Here is an 18683-nt window from a genome sequence, read left to right as displayed (position 1 = left end):
GAGTGTGTCCCAGCCTTGCACTATTTATATCTCCTCCTGTATCAACAGGACTCGTGGTTCAAAGTTTTAACAAAGCAAAATTCGTGCTCCGGTGTTATTCGCTGGTTCCGATTTAAGCCAGCCCAGCTGGAGAAAAGCATTCAGGAAACAGGGGGGGTAAGAAAACGTATTTATTTATTTATTCATTCTGGTGTTTTACAAACAGCGCTTTTTTTTGTTTTTGTTTTTTGTACTCCCGAGAAACCTTGGCGCAATTTTTTTTTAAAAAAAAAAATTTCAGCACAGCCAGCAACGCAGCTACACTCCACACCCATAAATAGAGTCCGCAAACTGACACCTCGAGGTTGTTGTTTTTTTTCTGGACGTGATCGGTCGGTCGGTTGTCTGGAGAACGCCACACGCCAGACCACCATGGAATAGCCTAGGGCAGGGGTGTCCAAACTTGGTCCCTTTAAGACTTTTGGACTTCAACTCCCAGAGTCCCTCAGCCAGCAAAGCTGGCTGAGGAACTCTGGGAGTTGAAGTCCAAAAGTCTTAAAGGGACCAAGTTTGGACACCCCTGGCCTAGGGGATCGGCAGCCGAAAGGCAGCGGTCGGGGGCTACGACAAGGGTCCACAGGAGACCCCCACCAACTCCTTATGCCAAGACCCCAATTCCAGCAGGTCTCACATCAGCTGGGAAACACCCCCTCCCCACCCCTTCCCTAATCTCCATTTACGTTTACATTTTATGTAATACTCTGGGTAGAATACTTCATACGCTGCTTGGAAAGGAGGAGGAAGGGTAGAAGGGGAAGTGCTATTTCTAGCCAGGTGAAAAATACCCAGGTCTCCTCTCATGGAGGCCGTTGCGTTTGTTTGCTTGCTTTTTCTTTTCTTTTTTTAAGTCACAAGGGTATTCATAAATTAAAAAGGAAGGAAAGGAGACCACTTGGAAAGGCCACAGAAGAGGAGGAGCAACGTCTTAGAAAAGAACCAGAAGTAAAGAGGAGGCAAGAGAACAACAGGTACCCCCTCACACCATAATTGGGGCTTGATCCTCCCACGATTAGATTACAGAGGCTGGAACAAAAGAGTTGGGGGGGGGAACCCCAGTTCTGTGGGAAAGTTAGAACAGAAGCAAGAGAGACACACAAATGGCCTCTGTGGCTCCCCTCTGAAGGCTTGTGGACTTCAACTCCCAGAATCCCCCCAGCCAGCATGGAGAATTCTGGGAGTCGGAAGTCCAAGGAGTCTTAAAGGTGGCCAAGGTTGGGGACGACTGCCTTAAACCACAATGAAGCCAGGATCCCCCTTATCAGACTGTCCAGGCGCAGAGACCTCAAGGAAACAGGAAACCCCCTCCCCAAACACCCGGAAACTCTCAACAGATTGTTGCCTCCTGCTCTCTGAACAGCGTCCCAACCCAGCCAGCCAAGAGAGACCTTTCGACTTCTTCTCCCACCTCAAAATCTCCACCCTGCCATCCCACCACGGAGAAGCTGACTGGCTTGAGGTGCATAAGAGCCCTACGCTGGGCATCGCTACACCAGCTGGATCTGACTTGGGGGGAGCAGACGGGAGAAAAAACCCATCAAAGAAAGTTGAGGGTTGAAGGAGATGCAGCTTAAACCTCTCCCGCCCCCCCAGCCCACCTCTCCCTCTCCTGGCTCTCTTTCAAACGCTGGACGCGGCACCCCGTGTTTGTCCTTTGAAGAGGATGCATTGGAAACTGGAAAAGCAGCCAGGATGGCTCATTCCGAAGCTCCATTCAGACATCCGCCCCTCTTCCACTTCCAAAAAAAAAGTCATATTCTTCTTCATCCTTCTTCATCTTCCTCTTCTTCTTGATATGACGGAGGCCTGGGTGAATCCAGGATTGCTCACAAGGGATTCGCGGAGAGGGGATTTGAAGAAGTCACTAAGCATCCAGGGGGGGGGGAGGGAGGGAGGGGGGTTTCAGGATATCCCTCCTGGGTGAAATCCCACCCACCCTCCAGGGCCTCTTCCCCCCCGCCCCTCCCCAAGAGCAAAGAGCCAGCCGACGGAACAGGCTCTAAAAAAACCCGGTTTAATCTGGTGCAAAAACGCATCATTGGAAGTTCTAGAATTTATCGTTTCAAGGAAAAGGAAAAAAACAAAACAAAACCAAAGACCACCACCCCCCTCTCCAGCGTGGAATTTCATGAGGACTAGAAACATGATCAAATCTGTGGACAGCCAGACCTCATTCCAGAGAGTTAGTTGGCTTGGGAACAGCGTTGGATCGCTCCTGATTAACACAACTGGTTTCTTCCCCAAAGTATCAGCTGTCCCACAACTTACTTTTCTGATATATTTTAAGGGAAAGAGATAGCTTTGAAAAAACAAAAACAAATTTGGAACAGTTCAAAAAAAAAAGAAACAAAAAAGCCTCTTAAGTCCAGGACAGAAAGAAAGGGGAGAAGGGGGGGGGGGAAACCAACAACAACGTTCAAGTACAATGAAGTATTGGTCTGCATTGGAGGCAAAAATAAAAATAATTGTCATACGTTCAAGAGGGAAAATGGCATCAACAAAAGAACAAAAATCAGTTGTAAAAACGAGACTTTTTTTTTTAAAAAAAGAAAATGAATTAGGAGTTTCTTCGAAAGGCGATTTTAAGTTCCGCTTATTATTGAAGGATTAAAACATCATAAATAAAATGAAGGCTCTAGGCAGCGGTCTTCAAGGGACGGACCCCCAGCTTGTTTCGCTTCCTTGGTTTTTGTTTTTTTTTTAAAAAACGAGAGAGACACACAGAGAGCGAGCGAGCGGCATTTCAATTCTGCAAAGAGGACAGGAAGAGAAGGGCCTTTTAGACGAGAGACACCCCAGACGGACCTATCCTGCCTTCCAAGCCTGGAAAGAGAGCACGAGAGCATCCGCCCTGGACGAGAGGAAATTATCCCTGGGCGGCTGGATTTTTCCAAGCGTCCTGCCTCCAGTTCGGATCTCAACAACATTTAACATGACTTATTTTATGGTACGCTGCCCGGACGGTCCCTCTGCTCTGGAGGGAGCAGAGAGGTTCTTAAATACGATAAATAAATGAAAAAACAAACAAACAAAACCAATACGCACACAGGACTGTGCTGGGCAGAAGCCCAAAGGAAAAAAACCACAAAGAGGGATGGCGGATAAACTCTCCTCTCCCCTCTGATTTTAGACAGAATCTTTGAGATCTCTGAAACAGAAACACTAGGCAGGAAACCTCCATTTGAGAGATTTAAGATGATCGCCCGCAGATAAAAGATCTCAGACCAGATTAATATTTCCCTTTTTCTGAGGGCTAGCAGCTTGGGTTTATTAAGCCCCACCCTCAGATAACGATTTCAGACCAGACTAATATTCCCTTTTCCTGAGGGCTAGCAGCTTGGGTTTGTTAAATTTTCCTCTTCCTGGGATTTTTTTCCCCCTGGAGACAGCAAAAACTGCCCCCCCCAACTTGCCCTTTGCCGCTGATCTACCCTCCCCGGCTGCTTAAGGTCAGTCGCGCAGGAATCCTGCCATTTGGACTTGCCTTCCTCACGCGGAAACTCCCGGCCGCCGTCTCATCTGAAGCTTTTCTGCTGGTGCATCAGACCGACGTTCTCATAAACTCGCATGGCGTTGTCCTCCCTCATTCTGGGAAGTGGGGGATTGAAGGAGAAACTCAGAACCCTGTCATACCAAGGTTCTCCCTGCCCTCCTTTTGAATCGGGGAGAGTTCCAGCAATCAAGGGAGGGGACGGGCGGCCAGCCCACTTACTCACTCGGGACAGGCCGGGCTGGGAGTGCACGGCGGGAGAGGACTTTGGTCTCCGCTGGCCTGATCCGCTAAGGAGTATTTGATGTTGGTGTACTCGTGTCCTTTCCGCTTGCTCTTCTGAGAGGGAGGGAAGGAGGGGGAGGGGGGAGAATCACCGTCGTGCTCCTGGTACTTCTCAAAGAGCCCCCTCCCCTTCATTCCACCACTTCTCCACCCACCCACCCACCTAACATAAGGAGGCTTGGTTGGTTCAGGATTCCCAAGGGTTGTGGTCTACCAGCAGCCTGTGGAGCTGCCTAGAGGCTGGGGAAGGCCCGGATGAGGGCTGTGCATCAGAGGCGGAGATGGGGCCAGAGCCATTGGGGAGTGAGGTGTGGACTCCAGAGACTGATAGTAGTGAGGCAGAGGAACAGGAGGAGCCTGTTCCTAGTGCACGCATGAGAAGAGCTGCCAGAAGGCAAGAGCAGCTCAAGCAAAGAGGACGACTCAAGAGTAGGGCCAAGAGATTACTAGCCCCTCCCATAAGGCTTAAAAGACCAGCAACGGCTCTGCGGCTCTTTGCCGGAAAACGAGGTTGATAGTTTTCTCTTGCTGCATTTGTTTTTGTATCAGTGTCTTCTGAACTTTTGCCAAGAAAGGCCTTTGGCAGTTTGCCTAATTGGACCAAGGTTAGTGATAGGACTGAGGTAGTGATTGTGTTGTGAGATAGTGATTGTGTTGGGAGGAATTTGCTTTAATTTAGTTGAACTACGTTGAGAATTAAGTAATTCTCAGCTGTTGGAATAAAGTTTGTTTGTTTTTACACTGACTGAGTTTCCTACTACCTACTTGGGCCTGAGTCACAAAACCAAGATGGGGAAACTTGGTTGCCGGGACTAGACAGCCCCCTTGTGGCTTCTTCTGATGGGTGAACTCGGCTTATCCCCGGTTAGACCTTGATCAATCCCTGTTCAAACACTTTAGCAGGGGAGCCACTTGGTGACAAGGCTGCCATCTCTCCTAGGGGCCTCTAAGAGATGAGAAGGCAGCAAATACACCCGGTGTGAGTGGGTGGGTGGGGGGCGTTTTCTGCTTTTTTCCAACTCAAAAATCTTCTTGGCCGAAGTCCCTCTGACTCTTGGCCCCAGATTTCAACCCCAGAGCCAAAGAGACTACCTTCCCTGCTAGGTAGGCCAGAGGTAACTGTTGCTGAAGGGTCCTTGGTGCTCTCTGAGCTGGTGGTGTGGTTTTTTGGTTTTTTTTGCAGATATTACATTATCCAAAGTAGGTCAGATTATCGGTGCTGGTAACTAGACTTGACTAGCACTGATGATTTATCTAGCTGGGTCATGAAACGTCTGCAAGAAAACCACCAAGCTCAGAGAGCACCAAGGATCCCACAGTTCAACCCTGAGCTACAAAGGTTCTCTTTTTTTTGGGTACCTGTTCCTCCTCAATCCGGCGCTGCAATGTCTCGATGTAGTGCTGGACGGCCATGTAAATAAACCGGTACTGGGCCTCGGTCTGCACCATCCCTGACCGCTGTGACCTCACCATCTGGATGGTCTTCGGGACATCAATGTCGCAGTCCACCCCTGGAAGGGCAAAGAGAGGGAGGGAGATGGGCTCAGCTGGAGAGCATGGGGAAGGGCCCCTTCGGAAGACCCTGGTGGGAAAGGCACGGTCACTCAAGTTCCCAAACCACACGGATTCGTCTACGGTGATTCTCACTCATGTCCCATGGGGGGGGGGATTTCCCCCCCAAAAGGCAGCTGGGGTTTCTTGGATTTTTCCTTGAAAACCTTTTGCTTTTCTCACTCCAGAAGCTTCTTCTGTTCTCAAAGAAGAAAACCAAGAAAGCCCAGTTGCCTTTTGGAAAAATTGTCCCTTTGGGGCAACCACAGGGATTGGCTTGAATTGTGGTCTCTGAACAAGTCATCGTATGAACGATGATCCAGAAAGCACCATGGCTGGGATCACTTAATGCTCAAAAGCCCCGATTAGGCTCAAGGCAATATGTACTCCGCCCCCATCAGCCCTGCCCTCCTCCACGGGTTGTGAGACTACAACTCCCAGGAAACCTAGCCTATGGTGGGGCGGGGGGGAATCAGCCAAGACTGTAACAAGTGTGTATACTCCACACACAACCACCGGCCATGGACTTCTCCTCAACCTCTGAAGTGGTGAAGCTGTCGGTCTGCTGGGACTCACCTTTCTCACGGATGACATCGATGAGAATGTCGATCACAATGAACGTCCCAGTCCGACCGATTCCGGCACTGTGGGATGGGAGGAGAGGGAGAGAGAATCACATGGGTTCGGGTCCCGTTCCTCCTTCTCAGGCTGAGCAACCTTTCGGTTTTTCCTGCAGGATTTCTCAACCTTTGGCCGCCGGAAGCTAGGTGGACTTCCAACCTGGGGGAATTCTGGGAGTTGAAGTCCACAGTTCTTAAAAGTTGCCAAGGTTGAGAAACACGGTTCTATTGATACCTGCAATGGACGACGACTGGACCAGCCTCTGCGATGTTCTCCTGCTTGTGGTGCACCTCCTCTAGAAAATCCAGGACGCCGCCGGGATCGCTGGGCACCCCGTGGTCAGGCCAAGCCCGGAAGTGATACTGCCACACTGTCCGCTCGGTGTTGCCCTGGAAGACAGCCCCCGCCCGAGATGCTTTGACGGGTCCCTCAGAGGTTGGAGGAGCTGCCTTCGCCTCCAAAATCAGCAGAAGTGGGGAAGACCCCCGAGGCTCATTGCAAAACACAACAGCGGGAGTGGGAGAAAGCACAGCAGAAGATGACCCGAGGGCGAGGAATAGAACAGAATAGAACAGAATAGAATAGAGTAGAGTAGAGTAGAATAGAATAGAGTTGAATATAGGAATAGAATAGAACAGAATAGAATACAGGAATAGAATATAAGAGTAGAGTAGAGTAGAATAGATTATAGGAATAGAATAGAATAGAACAGAGTAGAATATAGGAATAGAATAGAATAGAATAGAATAGAATAGAATAGAATAGAATAGAATAGAACAGAACAGAGTAGAGTAGAGTAGAGCAGAGCAGAGCAGAGTAGAATAGAATAAAATAGAATAGAGTTGAATATAGGAATAGAATAGAACAGAATAGAATATAGGAATAGAATATAAGAGTCGAGTCGAGTCGAATAGAATAGAATAGAGGAATAGAATAGAACAGAATAGAATAACAGAGTTGGAAGGGACCTTGAAGGTCTTCTAGTCCAACCCCCAGGTTTCCTTCTGTCCTCCTTCCGCCCCTCAATCCAAGCTCCTTCTCCAGGGTTCTACCAGCATGGCTGGCCTGTCAGCCCCCTCCCGCTCCACTGCGTGGCCAAGACGCCCGGCTGACGGTCACTTGACGTCTTCTGGAAACGTACCTGCCCAACTTTGGAGAGCTTGAGTTCTCGTAGTGTGTAGTCGTGAGCCGTGCTCTCTTTAACGTTACGGACACGCATCACGCCGTATTCCTTCAGGGCGTGCTCATCCGGCCAGTACTTCACGCATTTGCTCTGGAAGACCAGGAAGGGGGGTGGGGGGGATTAACAGAGTTGGAAGGTGCCTTGTAGGTCATCTAGTCCAACCCTCCACCCGAGCAGGAGATCCTACACCATTTCTGACAGGTGGCAGTCCAGTCTTTTCTTGAAAGCTTCCAGAGATGAAGCTTCCACTACTTAAAGGCAACTTCTGTTCCATGGGTTGATTGCTCTGTCAGAAAATTCCCCATTTTCAGGTTGAATCTCTCCTTGTTCAGTTTCCATCCATTATTCCTTGTCTGGCCTTCAGGTGCTTCGGGAAATAGTTTGACCCCTTCCTCTCTGTGGCAGCCCCTCAAATACTGGAAGACTGCTATCATGTCTCCCCTAGTCCTTCTTTTCATTAAATTAGACACACCCAGTTCCTGCAACCGTTCATCGTATGTCTTAGCCTCCAGTCCCCTCATCATCCTGGTTGCTCTTCTCTGCACTCTTTCTAGAGTCTCAACCTCTTTTTTATAGTGTGGTGACCAAAACTGGAGGCAGTATTCTAGGTGTGGCCTTACTAAGGCTGTATAGAGTGGTATTAGTACTTCCCTTGAAGGACAGCAAAGGCTGATGGGTGCTCATGTTTAATTCAAGTGTCAAATTCGGGGGTGGGTGGGTGGACGTCTGAGGGTGATTGTTATCATCATTCTGTTGTTGCTTTATATGTACACCGAGAGCTTCTGCACCCGAGACAAACCCCTTGTGTGTCTAATCACACTTGACCAAACGAAAGCATCGGAATCCAATCCCCTGGCTGAGCTGCTGTTCTCCCCGTTGATCCCAGGAGATCGGTGGATCCCTTCCACTGGCCTTACCTTCCCCCTCTCCACTTCCTTTGTGGTCATGACGATCACACGGGAATTCTCCTGGAAGACCATCCGCCAGAAGTCGTTGACCGTGTTCTGCAGGCAGCCCTGGGTGGCGATGTAGCTCTTCTTGGCCTTGGCGTTGTTACACTTGGTTTCAAATTCCGGCTGTGGAATAACGGGAGCGTCAGCAGGCGGGTCTCGTATGCAGAGGGTGGGTGGGGGGGCTGTGGGAGACTTAAGGCCCGCTCTCCCCACCTTGGAGGAAAAGCTCCGGGGGGACCCTCCGAGTGAGGTCACCCTGCCCCACCAGAGAAGAAAGTGGTGGTCCACTCGACTCCCTCGGTGGGAGGGAGACCCTCTTACCATGATGATGTTGGCATTGATGTAATCCGAAACCGGCTCATTTGGATCGCCGTCGTGAAGGACGACCCGGGTGTGGTCAACTAGAAAGCGAGAACATGGGAGAGATTCTATGTATGGTTAGAAAAGAGATATGAATAAAAGATGATAGATAAACGATTTAAATAATAGAAAGCTAAATGAGGGAAATGATAAAAAAAAAGAAAAGATATAGAAACCCAGATGACGCCAGAGTAAATGGAAAAGGGGGATGGGGGAGGAGAAGAAAGAAGATTATAAATATAAATGTACAACTAGGAAATGGCAAGATTGGGTAAAATGGAACAGAAATTGAAAAGAAAGTATATATTATTAGAAAATTGGAGTTGCTCGGATACCAAATAAGGGAATTACTGCAAAACAAAGGAGAAAGAAAGGAGAGAGGAGGAGAGGGTAAGATAGAGGAGGAGAGGGAGAGGAAGGGAAGAAAGGGGAAAGGAGAGGAAGAAAGGGCAGGGGACAAGAGTGGGAGAGAAGGTGAGAAAGGGGGAAAAGAGGGGAGGAGTGGGGGAGAGGAAGGGGAAGTAGGGAAGAGGATGGAGAGGAGGAGGAAGAAAGGAGAGGAGGGAGGGAAGGGAAGAAGAAAGGAGGGAAAAGAAAGGGTAAAAGAGCAACCCCAAATGTGATTAAAATGTTTTCTTTTTATACTTTCTTTAGAAAAAATATGTATATGTATGATCAATTATGGATAAGAGAATGTACATTTACAACATGTGTACAAGAAAAAATTAAAAACTTTTTCACAACAAATAAATAAACAAACATACTGCAACAGAAAAAAAGAAAAAAAGAAAGAAAGAAAGCGAGAACAAAGAGACGCTCCTAATCCAGGGAAACGGTTGTCAAGCAGCAACTGCCACCTCTTGACTTGTCACAGCCATTCCGTTGCCGGGAGGATGGCAGGAATCAAAGCGCCCTTGGGCAGCCATGGAGATGCTTGCAGATGTTAAAACGGAGCCTGCAAATTTCGGCATATCAAGTCCCTGATTCCCTGCAGCTCAATCACGCTGCAAAATATCCGTGGCCTCCAGCACATCAGGCCTCCGCCGTGGGTCCCAGATTGCCCCGCAACAGGCGCCAGGATCTCCACGCTACCGAGAGAGAATTCAATGGCAGGGAACAAAGGTTCCAGCAAAATTCCAACTTTTAGGACCGGGGCGTGGCAGTGAGCAGGCTACAGATGGGCCTCCTTCCCCCATCAGACCCCAGTTGCCTCCCAAGTTTGCAGGGATTTTTCTGCTCAGATGCAAGCAATGTGGTGACTGGAGAAGGATACCCCTCTGCTGTTTGCATAAAGGCCGAGAAAAATGAAGTTGCGGCTTTGAAAAATGTGGAGAACAGCTGGGCCCACCCCAAATGCCTACTGCACCCCCCCCACCCCTCCACCCGGAGTTAGCAACGGGAGAGAGATCCATGCTCACAAGGCAAAATGTTTTTGTATCTGTTCTTGTTCTTATTCTCCTGCCGCTGTCCTTCTTTCCGGCTGTAGAGGAGCTTACACTCCTGCTGCTGAAGAGTCTAGAAAAACAAGGAAGAGCACAGTGAAGGGGCCGGAAACCGCCTTCTGAAACCCCTCAAGCAGGGGAAGAGAGCCAGAAGGCATCTCCTACACCCGGAAGCCTCTCCTAGTCTGGATTACAATGCCCATCGCTTCTGGCCCGCCAGGTTAAAACAGGTGAGCTTCGCAAGGTGACCAAATGGAACCGGAATGGGACTTTTCGCCTCGAACTCTTGGTGCTGCCTGTTTCTCCACCACGGTTTCACTTCCGTGTTATTACGCCTCGGCACTTTGGGCCACAGCCCCTCCGTCCCAGTCCCTTCGCCGCGGCCCATTCATCGCAGTACAGTTCCAGTCGGGCTTTTGGGCACGCAGGACAGTTTGAAGCCAGCCAATGGGTGCAGGGGCTCAGGGGCTTTGGGAGTAGAGCAGGGGCTGCAGTTCAGAGGGAGGCTCTGTCAGTTCGGAGCTTTGTGACCCAAAGGGCGTAATAACACGGAGGCGAAACCCTGGTGGAGAAACAGAGTTTGAGGCGAAAAGTCCTAGACCCAATGGAACTGAGGCTCCCCCTAGTGTTCGTCTCTCAGCAGAACACAGAGACGGGCTCTGGCCCTCTGTAGGATAGCAGGGGGAATTCAGGCCTTGTGTCCTAGAGAGCGAAAATGTCGCCAGTCTCCCCTCAAGGGGCCCTTTTCTGCCTGAGAGCAGCTCACTAGGTCTCCGAGCAATTAAAGGCTCCGTGTTCCAGACCGCCAGCAGCCAAATTCACAAGCTAAATCAATCTCTAACATTTGCATATGGATGCCTCCAGCTTTACCCCACCAGGTGTTTTTCAACAGGGGAATGCTGGGAGCTGAAGACTGACGCCCAGCTCTTTCTGGCCAACCCAAAAGGGTCTTATCTGTTTACTATTATCTTGGCTTATAAGCTGCTCCAAAGATTTCCTTAAGAGCTCACGTTCCGTTAACCACCTGGAGCATCTGGAGGCCTGCGGCCCCTCCCCAGCTGCCAAAGGGACAGTCATACTTCTCCATCCCACCGAAGGCCAGCAGGAAAGTGATCCTGGGTGAGGACAGGACATATCTTCTCCTGAAAGTACCTCAAATTCTTCCCAAAAGCCTTGCTTCACTTTGTCGGTAGTTTCAGCCAACTTGCTCAGTTCTCGCACCCGGCTCTCAATCTCAGCTGCGTTGATGCGGGTGGTGTTGAGAGGCTAGTGGGGGGTTGGGGAGGAGAGACAGAGGGGGGTCAAATAATGCACACATCAGGCACAAGGAATCAAGAATGTTTTCCTTGGGATTGTGGATTGCTCACAGTAGTTTATTGCCGTTTGCCCATGAACAGGAATCTTGCCAGACTAAAGCACGCTCTGCAGGATATCAAATAACACCTGTGAAGATTTAGGGATGATCCCTTTTGGTCCTTTTCCTCCAAATCAAGGACTCCAGGCTGCTTCTGAGCTCCTTGGGAAAGCCTCTCCCTCCAGATTCCACCACACATCGAAAGGAAGAGCCAAGCGCAGCCCGCAAGAACAGAATCTATCCCAGGGTCAGCTGGAAGCTGGACTGGGATTTATAGCCCCTTGACCGTGACAACATCAAGCCGCAAAATTTCCAGGAAGGGTGTGAATTATCCAGCTTGCAAAGCGGATTCCCCACTAATTGCAACAGAGATGCTGCCACGCTCGGCATAAGGCAGGTGGCAATGAACCCCAAGCGATTCCCACCAGCAGGGCAGTGGTGGAAAGGGAGAAGCAAGGACAACACGAACACCCGGGCGTTATGACCATTGGCAGAGACCGCAGCTGGTGTCCCAGGAAAACTGGTTCCTGAGTCAACCATGGCTGGCCTTCCTCACCTGCTTCAGCTGAAGAACAGTCCCCAGAGTCTCCACCATTGGGTTCTTCTTGTAATGCTCAACGAGGTCTGTCAAGGAGTCAAACTTCTCCCCTCCTCCAACGTCATACTTCATATCCTGAGGGAGGGAGGGAGGCAGAGGGCGAGTGGATTTCACGGGAAGGCGGGTGTGTGTGTGTGTGTTGAGCTACTTTGGAGGTTTTCCCCAGGTTGCTAAGATCTACCTAACTTTCTAAAGAGTCTAAATTTCTCTAAATTATTTTTAATCCACTGGTTGACTGAGTTACATCACCGTGGCAGTGATTAGCAGCAGTCTTGGCCAAAATAAACCACCTTCACTTTTGAGACAGCGGACACACAATTCCAACTTAGCTGGGTCCTTCCTTCCTTCCTCCCTCCCTCCCTCCTTCCTTCCCTTTCCCCACATGCTGCAGAGGTACCAGAAAGATCTTGTAGCTGCTGTTTCCTTAAGCCAGGGCTGTGCGACCTTGGCAACTTTTAAGACCTGTGGACTTTGAGTCACAGAATTCCTCAGCTGGAGGACTTCCCTCTGCTGACTGGGGAATTCTGGGAGTTGACGTCCACAGGTCTTAAAAGGTGCCAAGGTCGCCCACTTCTGCTTTAGAGGACAACCATGTTGGCTGAGGAATTCTGAAGTCCGTAAGTCCTAAAGTTCCAAGGTTAGGCCCCCTCCTCCATAAGCAAAATCTGGCAGCTTTTTATTCAACAAAGGATACGATAAACCAGGTTCTGATTTACTGAGGCCCTGACCTTTAATAAGCTGTCTCCCAACTAAGGCGAGCCATCAAGAGAACTGACACTCTTCCTTTCCCCCCTCTGGACTGATGCAGAATGCCCCCCCCACACCAACAAAGGCTTCCGGCCCCACCTCCCCACCAGCCTTATTGCACCTCCCATCCCTGCACTGTTACCTGGCAACGGATCATGACATGTGTGACTTTGGACTTCCCATCATTGCTCTCGCCTTTGTCATCCCCGGTCCGGACGGAAAGCACAAAGTCTCCCGGATGGCTTTGGCTCTCGCGGACTAAAAAGCTACCGTGCTTCCCTTTTTCCGTCAGCAGCTTTTCCGCTTCCTTTCCAGACAGGTGACCGTGGAACCACCTGCGGGGAGGGAGAGAAAAAGAGTCAGGGCATCCCGAGTAGCTTCCCTGGCCCTTCGCGAGAGGGAGGCTCCCCAAAAAGCAGAGCCGCCTTTGAAAGGGAGAAAGTTCCCTCGCTCTTCAGGCAGCAGAAGCCGCTGAGAGCACATTAAGAGGAAAATGTACCTATTTTCAAAAGGAGCTCATATTAAGGCAATTAAGGTAGGAGCTGCTGCTCTGCCCCCCCACCCCACTCCAAAGGGTGGGAAACTGGAGTCCAGTCCAGAGAGTTCGGTGATACAGGTCGTCCTCGACTTATGACCACAATTGAGCCCAAAAATTCTGTCGTTAAGTGAATTTTCCCCCATTTTATGACCTTTCTTGCCACAGTTATTAAGTGGATCACTGCAATTAAGTAATACGGTTATTAAGTGAATCTGGCTCCTCCATTGACTTTGCTTGTCAGATGGGGATCACGTGACGCCGGGACACTGCGACCGTCATAAATTTGAGTCAGTTGCCAAGTATCCTAATTTTGATCACGTGACCAGGGGGTATGCTACAATGGACATAAGTGTGAAAAATGATCGTAAGTCACTTATTTCAGGGCTATGTAACTTCAAACAGTCACTAAATGAATGGCTTTAAGTTGAGAAATACCTGTAACAACCTCCCGCAAGACCTCGGCTGGCCCTGCGAAGCTGAATCGCAGCAGGCTGCAGACACAGCAGAGGGAACTGCATGGCCTCCGGACTGCCTCCGGGCCCTTCCGCCCAGGGTGGCCCTCACCCAAGCCAGGCTCCCTGATGCCGCTGCCCTGCTCACCTTTCAGAAGTGGGATCCGCACAGTTGAGCGGGTACTTCAACTCAATCACGTCCCCGTTTTTCTCCTTGAGCTGTCCGTGGTGCTCCATGTAGTACTGGACCAGCTCCGCCAACGTGGCAAACTTCTCCCCCCCGTAGAGGTCATAGTAGTCGCCCGTGTTCTGGATCTTGATGTGAGTGACCGCCCCATTGCGCCTGGCCGGTCCAGACGGTCAAGAGGAAGAGAGAAGGGAAACGAGAGCTGATGGCGATGAAGAGAAAATGGCCTTCTACTGGTAGCCTCCTGGGGAGGGAGAGCAGGGCTGACTCCAAACCTCCCATCTCCCTACTTAACATTCTTGGAGAGGGAGGGAGGGAAGGAGGAGATAGGAGGGAAGGAAAGAAAGGAGGGAGGGAAGAAGAAAGGAAAGAAGAAAAAAGGGAGGAAGAAGGGAGGAATGAAGAGAAGAAGGAGAAAGAGATGAAGGGAGGGAGGAGGGAGGAAGGAAGGAAGGAAGGAAGGAAGGAAGGAAGGAAGGAAGGAAGGAAGGAAGGAAGGACGGACTTAGCTAGGAGCAACTTGCAAAAATGGATGTTATTCTCTTACTGCTTGCACTTGCTCTAAGGCAGCCTAACCAAGAGACTTATCTAGTTAAACCATTTACTTTGGTTTTTTAAAACCTTTCGGTAAAATGACATTGAATTTTAGAAAATTCCAAGAGGACTACAAGGTCCTCTCGGTGGACTTACCGGACTGAAAGGGTGAAATCCCCCGGGTTGCTTTTACTGGGCCGAGCCAGAAAGCTGCCATCAACTCCTCTGGTCAGGAGCAGGTTCTCTGCTTCCACTCCGGTAATGTTGGGGTGAAACCATCTGGGAAAGGAGAAAAGGAAAGGAGGAGGGGGTGTTTGAAAGATCACTTTTAGTTAGAGAAAAGAGTTTCCTTTTTTCAAAAAAAAAATAAAATCATTTTGATTGAAAGCTTTTACAGAAGTAAAAGATAAAACATGAAAAGAAAAAGTGCAGAAAACAAGACAGGCAGAAAAAAAAATAGACTGAAAAAAAGGAAAAAGGAATGTGGATAGACAAAAGACGTGGGAAACGTTACCCACATTACCCAAGCCCAAAAAAATCTGAGGGTACACCTTCCCCATAAAACATGACTACAAGGATGCTACATGTCTACACTGTGGATGACGGCAATGAAGAAGCCCCCGAGGACTCAGACCGTTTCATTTGGACCGGAGATCTCTTGTTACCAGACCAGGTGGCTTCCTGCTGTCCTGCCATGATTTCTGCCCCTTTCAGGGAGCAGAGAAAACCGGAAGGGGGTCGGAACCGGCCTCTTGCAAACCAGGATTAAAGTGGGATGAAACAATCTGAATGCAGAGACATCTCCTCATCCATGGGAAGCCGATTAAGGCCACCAGTTGCTCCCACACGACCAGCAAGAGAAACCGAGAAGGCAGCTACCACCTCATTGTTGCCTTGTAACCAGGAATCTGCTCCCGTTCTGAGAGTTGATCTGACTCTGGATTCTGCTGGAGGGTCAGGAGGAAAAGGAGGAGGAGGAGGAGGAAGGGGCTACATGGCTTAGCTGAGCCTGGCCCCTCTCTTCACTCCGGTGCAAAGGGGCTCCATATATACTCGCACCCACAGCCACACCCTTCTCGGCAACTAAGCCAGCACCTTGCCAGTTGAAGGTCTCCCCCAGGGGCTGAACCTTCATTCGCCTCCTCTCCTATCAACCCGGTCTGGCTTATTTTTAGAAATCTGGTTAACTAAGTCAACATTTTGGCTAAATCTGTACTCTCCCACTTGAGGGGGAAAGCCTGACACTGCTCAAAGGCCCAGGGAGTTAACTAGAATGGGTAATGGGCATATTTATATTCTTCCATAAAGACATGCGGGTAGCGGACGGAGGAACAGAACAGGACTGCGTTGGGCAGGGTCACGGGATCAAAAGCTGGGGACTTGGCAACTGGCAGGTACTTATGACAGTTGCAGGGTCCCAGGGTCATGTGATCACCACTTGCGACCTTCCCAGCCACCTTCCGACAAGCCAAGTCAATGGGGGAAAAGCCAGATCTGCTTAATCGGGCAGCGAATTGCTTAACAAACTTAACTGCCTTGCTTAATAATGGAAATTTTGGGCTCCACCGTGGTTGTAAATCAAGGACCCATTGAATTAACAACTTTTAGGGATCACCCTCGGAATACCTCAGGCTACCCACTGATGACCAGCTCAGAATTTTGAAGGGGGCTGGGGTTTTTGTGACGGCAGGATGAACAGAGCCACTGCGGAAGGGCGAAGGTGGGGGCCATAAAAAGCCCCGTCCTGCAACCTTTTGGCAGAGCGCAGGGGCAGAGAGCAACTTCCGGGGACGGCCGACCGACCGAGGTGAGGATTCTATTTCCAGCACGGATGGCAAGGCTCCCTGGCGCTCCGGGTATATTTGTCACCAAGTGGGAAGCAGCAATTTGTCACCAGTTGGAAATAGAAGGCTCCGGGGGTGTCTCAAGTCAGCTGTAGGCCGGCCAGTTATGCCAAGTGGTTCCGGAGACAGGATCAAAGGAGCCCACAAAATGGAACGTGCACATTTTAGGCTGACAAGTCTACCCAAGTTGGGGGCGGGCTCGACTCTTTTTTTTTCAATCCCAGGAGAGAAAGATGGTGCTGGGATTGGAGCAAGATTAAGAATGTTTCAAGAATGGCTGTTAAAAAGAATTGTAGAGCTAACTTTTCCTAAAAGCCAGTATTTGGACATTTAGCAAAATATAAAGGAGGCTATTAATTTAAAACAAAACAATAAACAGGATCCAGCATTAACTATTCATACATCAGAACACATGTTAAGTTACACTGAAACAGTGCACCTGAAAACATAACCAGCACTCTCTATGCTAATAGATGAACTCTAACACTAAACTAGCAAAACTGGTAATGGATAATTAGGCAGAGAAAATGCAGGAAATAACTTTTTTTCCAGACAAAAAGGGATCTTATTTTTGAGAGTCTGGATGGGATTTTATAAAGAAAACCCTCCTGCAATTACTCTACTGAAAGCGTTGTAATGAAAGAGGTGAGTTCACTGTAAATTTTTGAAAAGAAAAATAATTGGGCTGTTCTTAAAAGGACGTTACTTGAAGTCATTTTTCTCCTAATTGGTACTCAATTATGGAGTAGACTGTTCTGATCACATTTGGTTGACAAGTGTGGTTTTATCATAATTGGAACACTGTCTAAAAGTTATTTCTCATTTCTTGGTTCTTGTACAATTAAAAAAAGGACACAGCTTCACCCCATCCCCTCCGCATCCGAGCGCTTCTGTGGAGAGCTTCTGATTTGCTTATCGTGTCCGCCAAAATTGTTTATTTTATAATCTTATAAATTTTATTTATTGTTTTATGGTAGCTACCTCCAGTTTCTTAAATTTGTTTTATTTATTTATTTATTATTTATTCATATTTTTATACCGCCCTATCTCCCTAGGGTTTATTTACCTCACACCAGGTTTATAGGGATTTGAGGGTTCCTCTAACCCCCTCAAATGGGATGCGGCTGTCTTAGATTTGCAATGCATTTTTCCTGCTTCCTACTGCAAAACAATTCAGGGGATAATTTTAGCTCAAAATTTAGAATATTAGGTTTTGGAAGCGGGGGTCAGAGGCTAACCAACGCAGGCTTAAAGGCAACAGATAAAGGAGTCTCATTGTACCGTATCTCGGCCATCCACTTCTGCTCACCTTGGGACCTCTTTTGAGCCCGTGAGTGGCTTTGGTCAGCTCACACCCCCCCCCCTTTTAATCACTATGCAGCCACATCTTGGGGCAATGAAACTAAGATATCAGCTTGGCCATTTTTGTAAGGGCTGCAGCCCCCTCCTACCCCAGCCTGAGCAACCAAGGCTGGAAGGTTTTCTCCCTGGGAAGCCTCTCTGTGGCTCTCATCCTGTGGCTGCTGTGTTGGAGGTGAGGGGCTGAGGGAGAAGAGCGGCCCTTTCTCTCCCCCCCCCCGCGCTTGAACCCATCCTCCACTTCCTGGTGGTCTCAGACACCCCCCCCCACAAGCTCGTCCTTTTGGGTCACAGCCCCCATTCTCCGCAGCCAGCAGGGTTTGGGAAGCGACAGGCTGTCACACCGGGAGGAACACCGTGTTGGGGACCTGCTGGCTGGGGAGGATGGGAGCTGTGGTTGCGACGGCTGTTATGCTCTTAGGCGGCTGCTTTTGAGAAGGAGCCAAAGCAGGCTGGAAATGCTGGGCCAGGCTCCTCTGGGAAGGAGGGAACGATGGGTATTGTAGTCCCGCACATCTGGAACCAGAAAGTCACATCTGGAACCAGAAAGCCCTCCACGGTGGGGGGGGGGAACGGAAAGGGACACGCAGACTGCCCCGCGCCCCCCTCGTCCCCATGGCAACGGCACTGGAGAGCGAGACAAGCTGGGCACCCCTCCCCCCCGAAGGGGCGGGGCCTGAGCCTTCCTTCCTCTCTCTCTCTCTCTCCCCCCCCCCGCTTCTCACCTCCTCGAGGTCATCTTCCCGCCTCCGTCTTCCTCACATGGGGCCCCTGGGTCTCGCGGGGAGCCCGGCCCGGGAGGAGGCGAACCGAAGTCGGGCCGGGCCCGGCCGCATCCAGGCCCGGGAGAGGGGAAGGCAGAAAGAGCCCCGAGGAGCGATCCGTCGCGATGCCTAAGACGTCATCGCCGCGCGACCAGCCCCCGCCCCTTCGGGATGGCAAGGAAGGGGCGGGGTCGCCAGTCGTTCTGAGCATAGAGGCAGGCGCCGGCTAGAACGGCCACGCGGTGGGAACGCGCTTTCCGCTCTAGGCTGCGGCATCTCTGTAGCGAGCACCCTTTCAGTGCCCAATGAGTCTCGTCTTCTCCGGCCCTGTCTTGGGCGGCCTTGCTCAGGAAAGAAATAAAGCGTAACATGTATTCATTGTTGT

General features: G+C 49.9%; 1 protein-coding gene across 1 annotated transcript; it reads right to left on the bottom strand.

The window, feature by feature from the left end:
• Positions 1 to 157: 157 nt before the first annotated feature.
• On the bottom strand, positions 158 to 18444 carry PTPN11 (protein tyrosine phosphatase non-receptor type 11). Its single transcript, XM_058158306.1, has 16 exons — positions 18260 to 18444; positions 14488 to 14610; positions 13759 to 13953; positions 12763 to 12955; positions 11832 to 11948; positions 11074 to 11187; positions 9898 to 9994; positions 8441 to 8520; positions 8084 to 8242; positions 7125 to 7256; positions 6218 to 6372; positions 5939 to 6006; positions 5171 to 5322; positions 3753 to 3865; positions 3521 to 3624; positions 158 to 2785 (listed from the first exon to the last, which is right to left on the bottom strand). The coding sequence occupies exons 1-15, from the start codon at positions 18271 to 18273 to the stop codon at positions 3552 to 3554; spliced, it is 1785 nt and encodes a 594-aa protein (XP_058014289.1). The 5' UTR covers positions 18274 to 18444; the 3' UTR covers positions 158 to 2785; positions 3521 to 3551.
• Positions 18445 to 18683: the final 239 nt, after the last annotated feature.

The sequence above is a fragment of the Ahaetulla prasina genome, chromosome 15, assembly GCF_028640845.1.
Source record: "Ahaetulla prasina isolate Xishuangbanna chromosome 15, ASM2864084v1, whole genome shotgun sequence".
Taxonomy (NCBI): domain Eukaryota; kingdom Metazoa; phylum Chordata; class Lepidosauria; order Squamata; family Colubridae; genus Ahaetulla; species Ahaetulla prasina.
The sequence above is the reverse complement of the archived record's forward strand: the minus strand, read 5'-3'. Positions and strand labels throughout refer to the sequence as shown.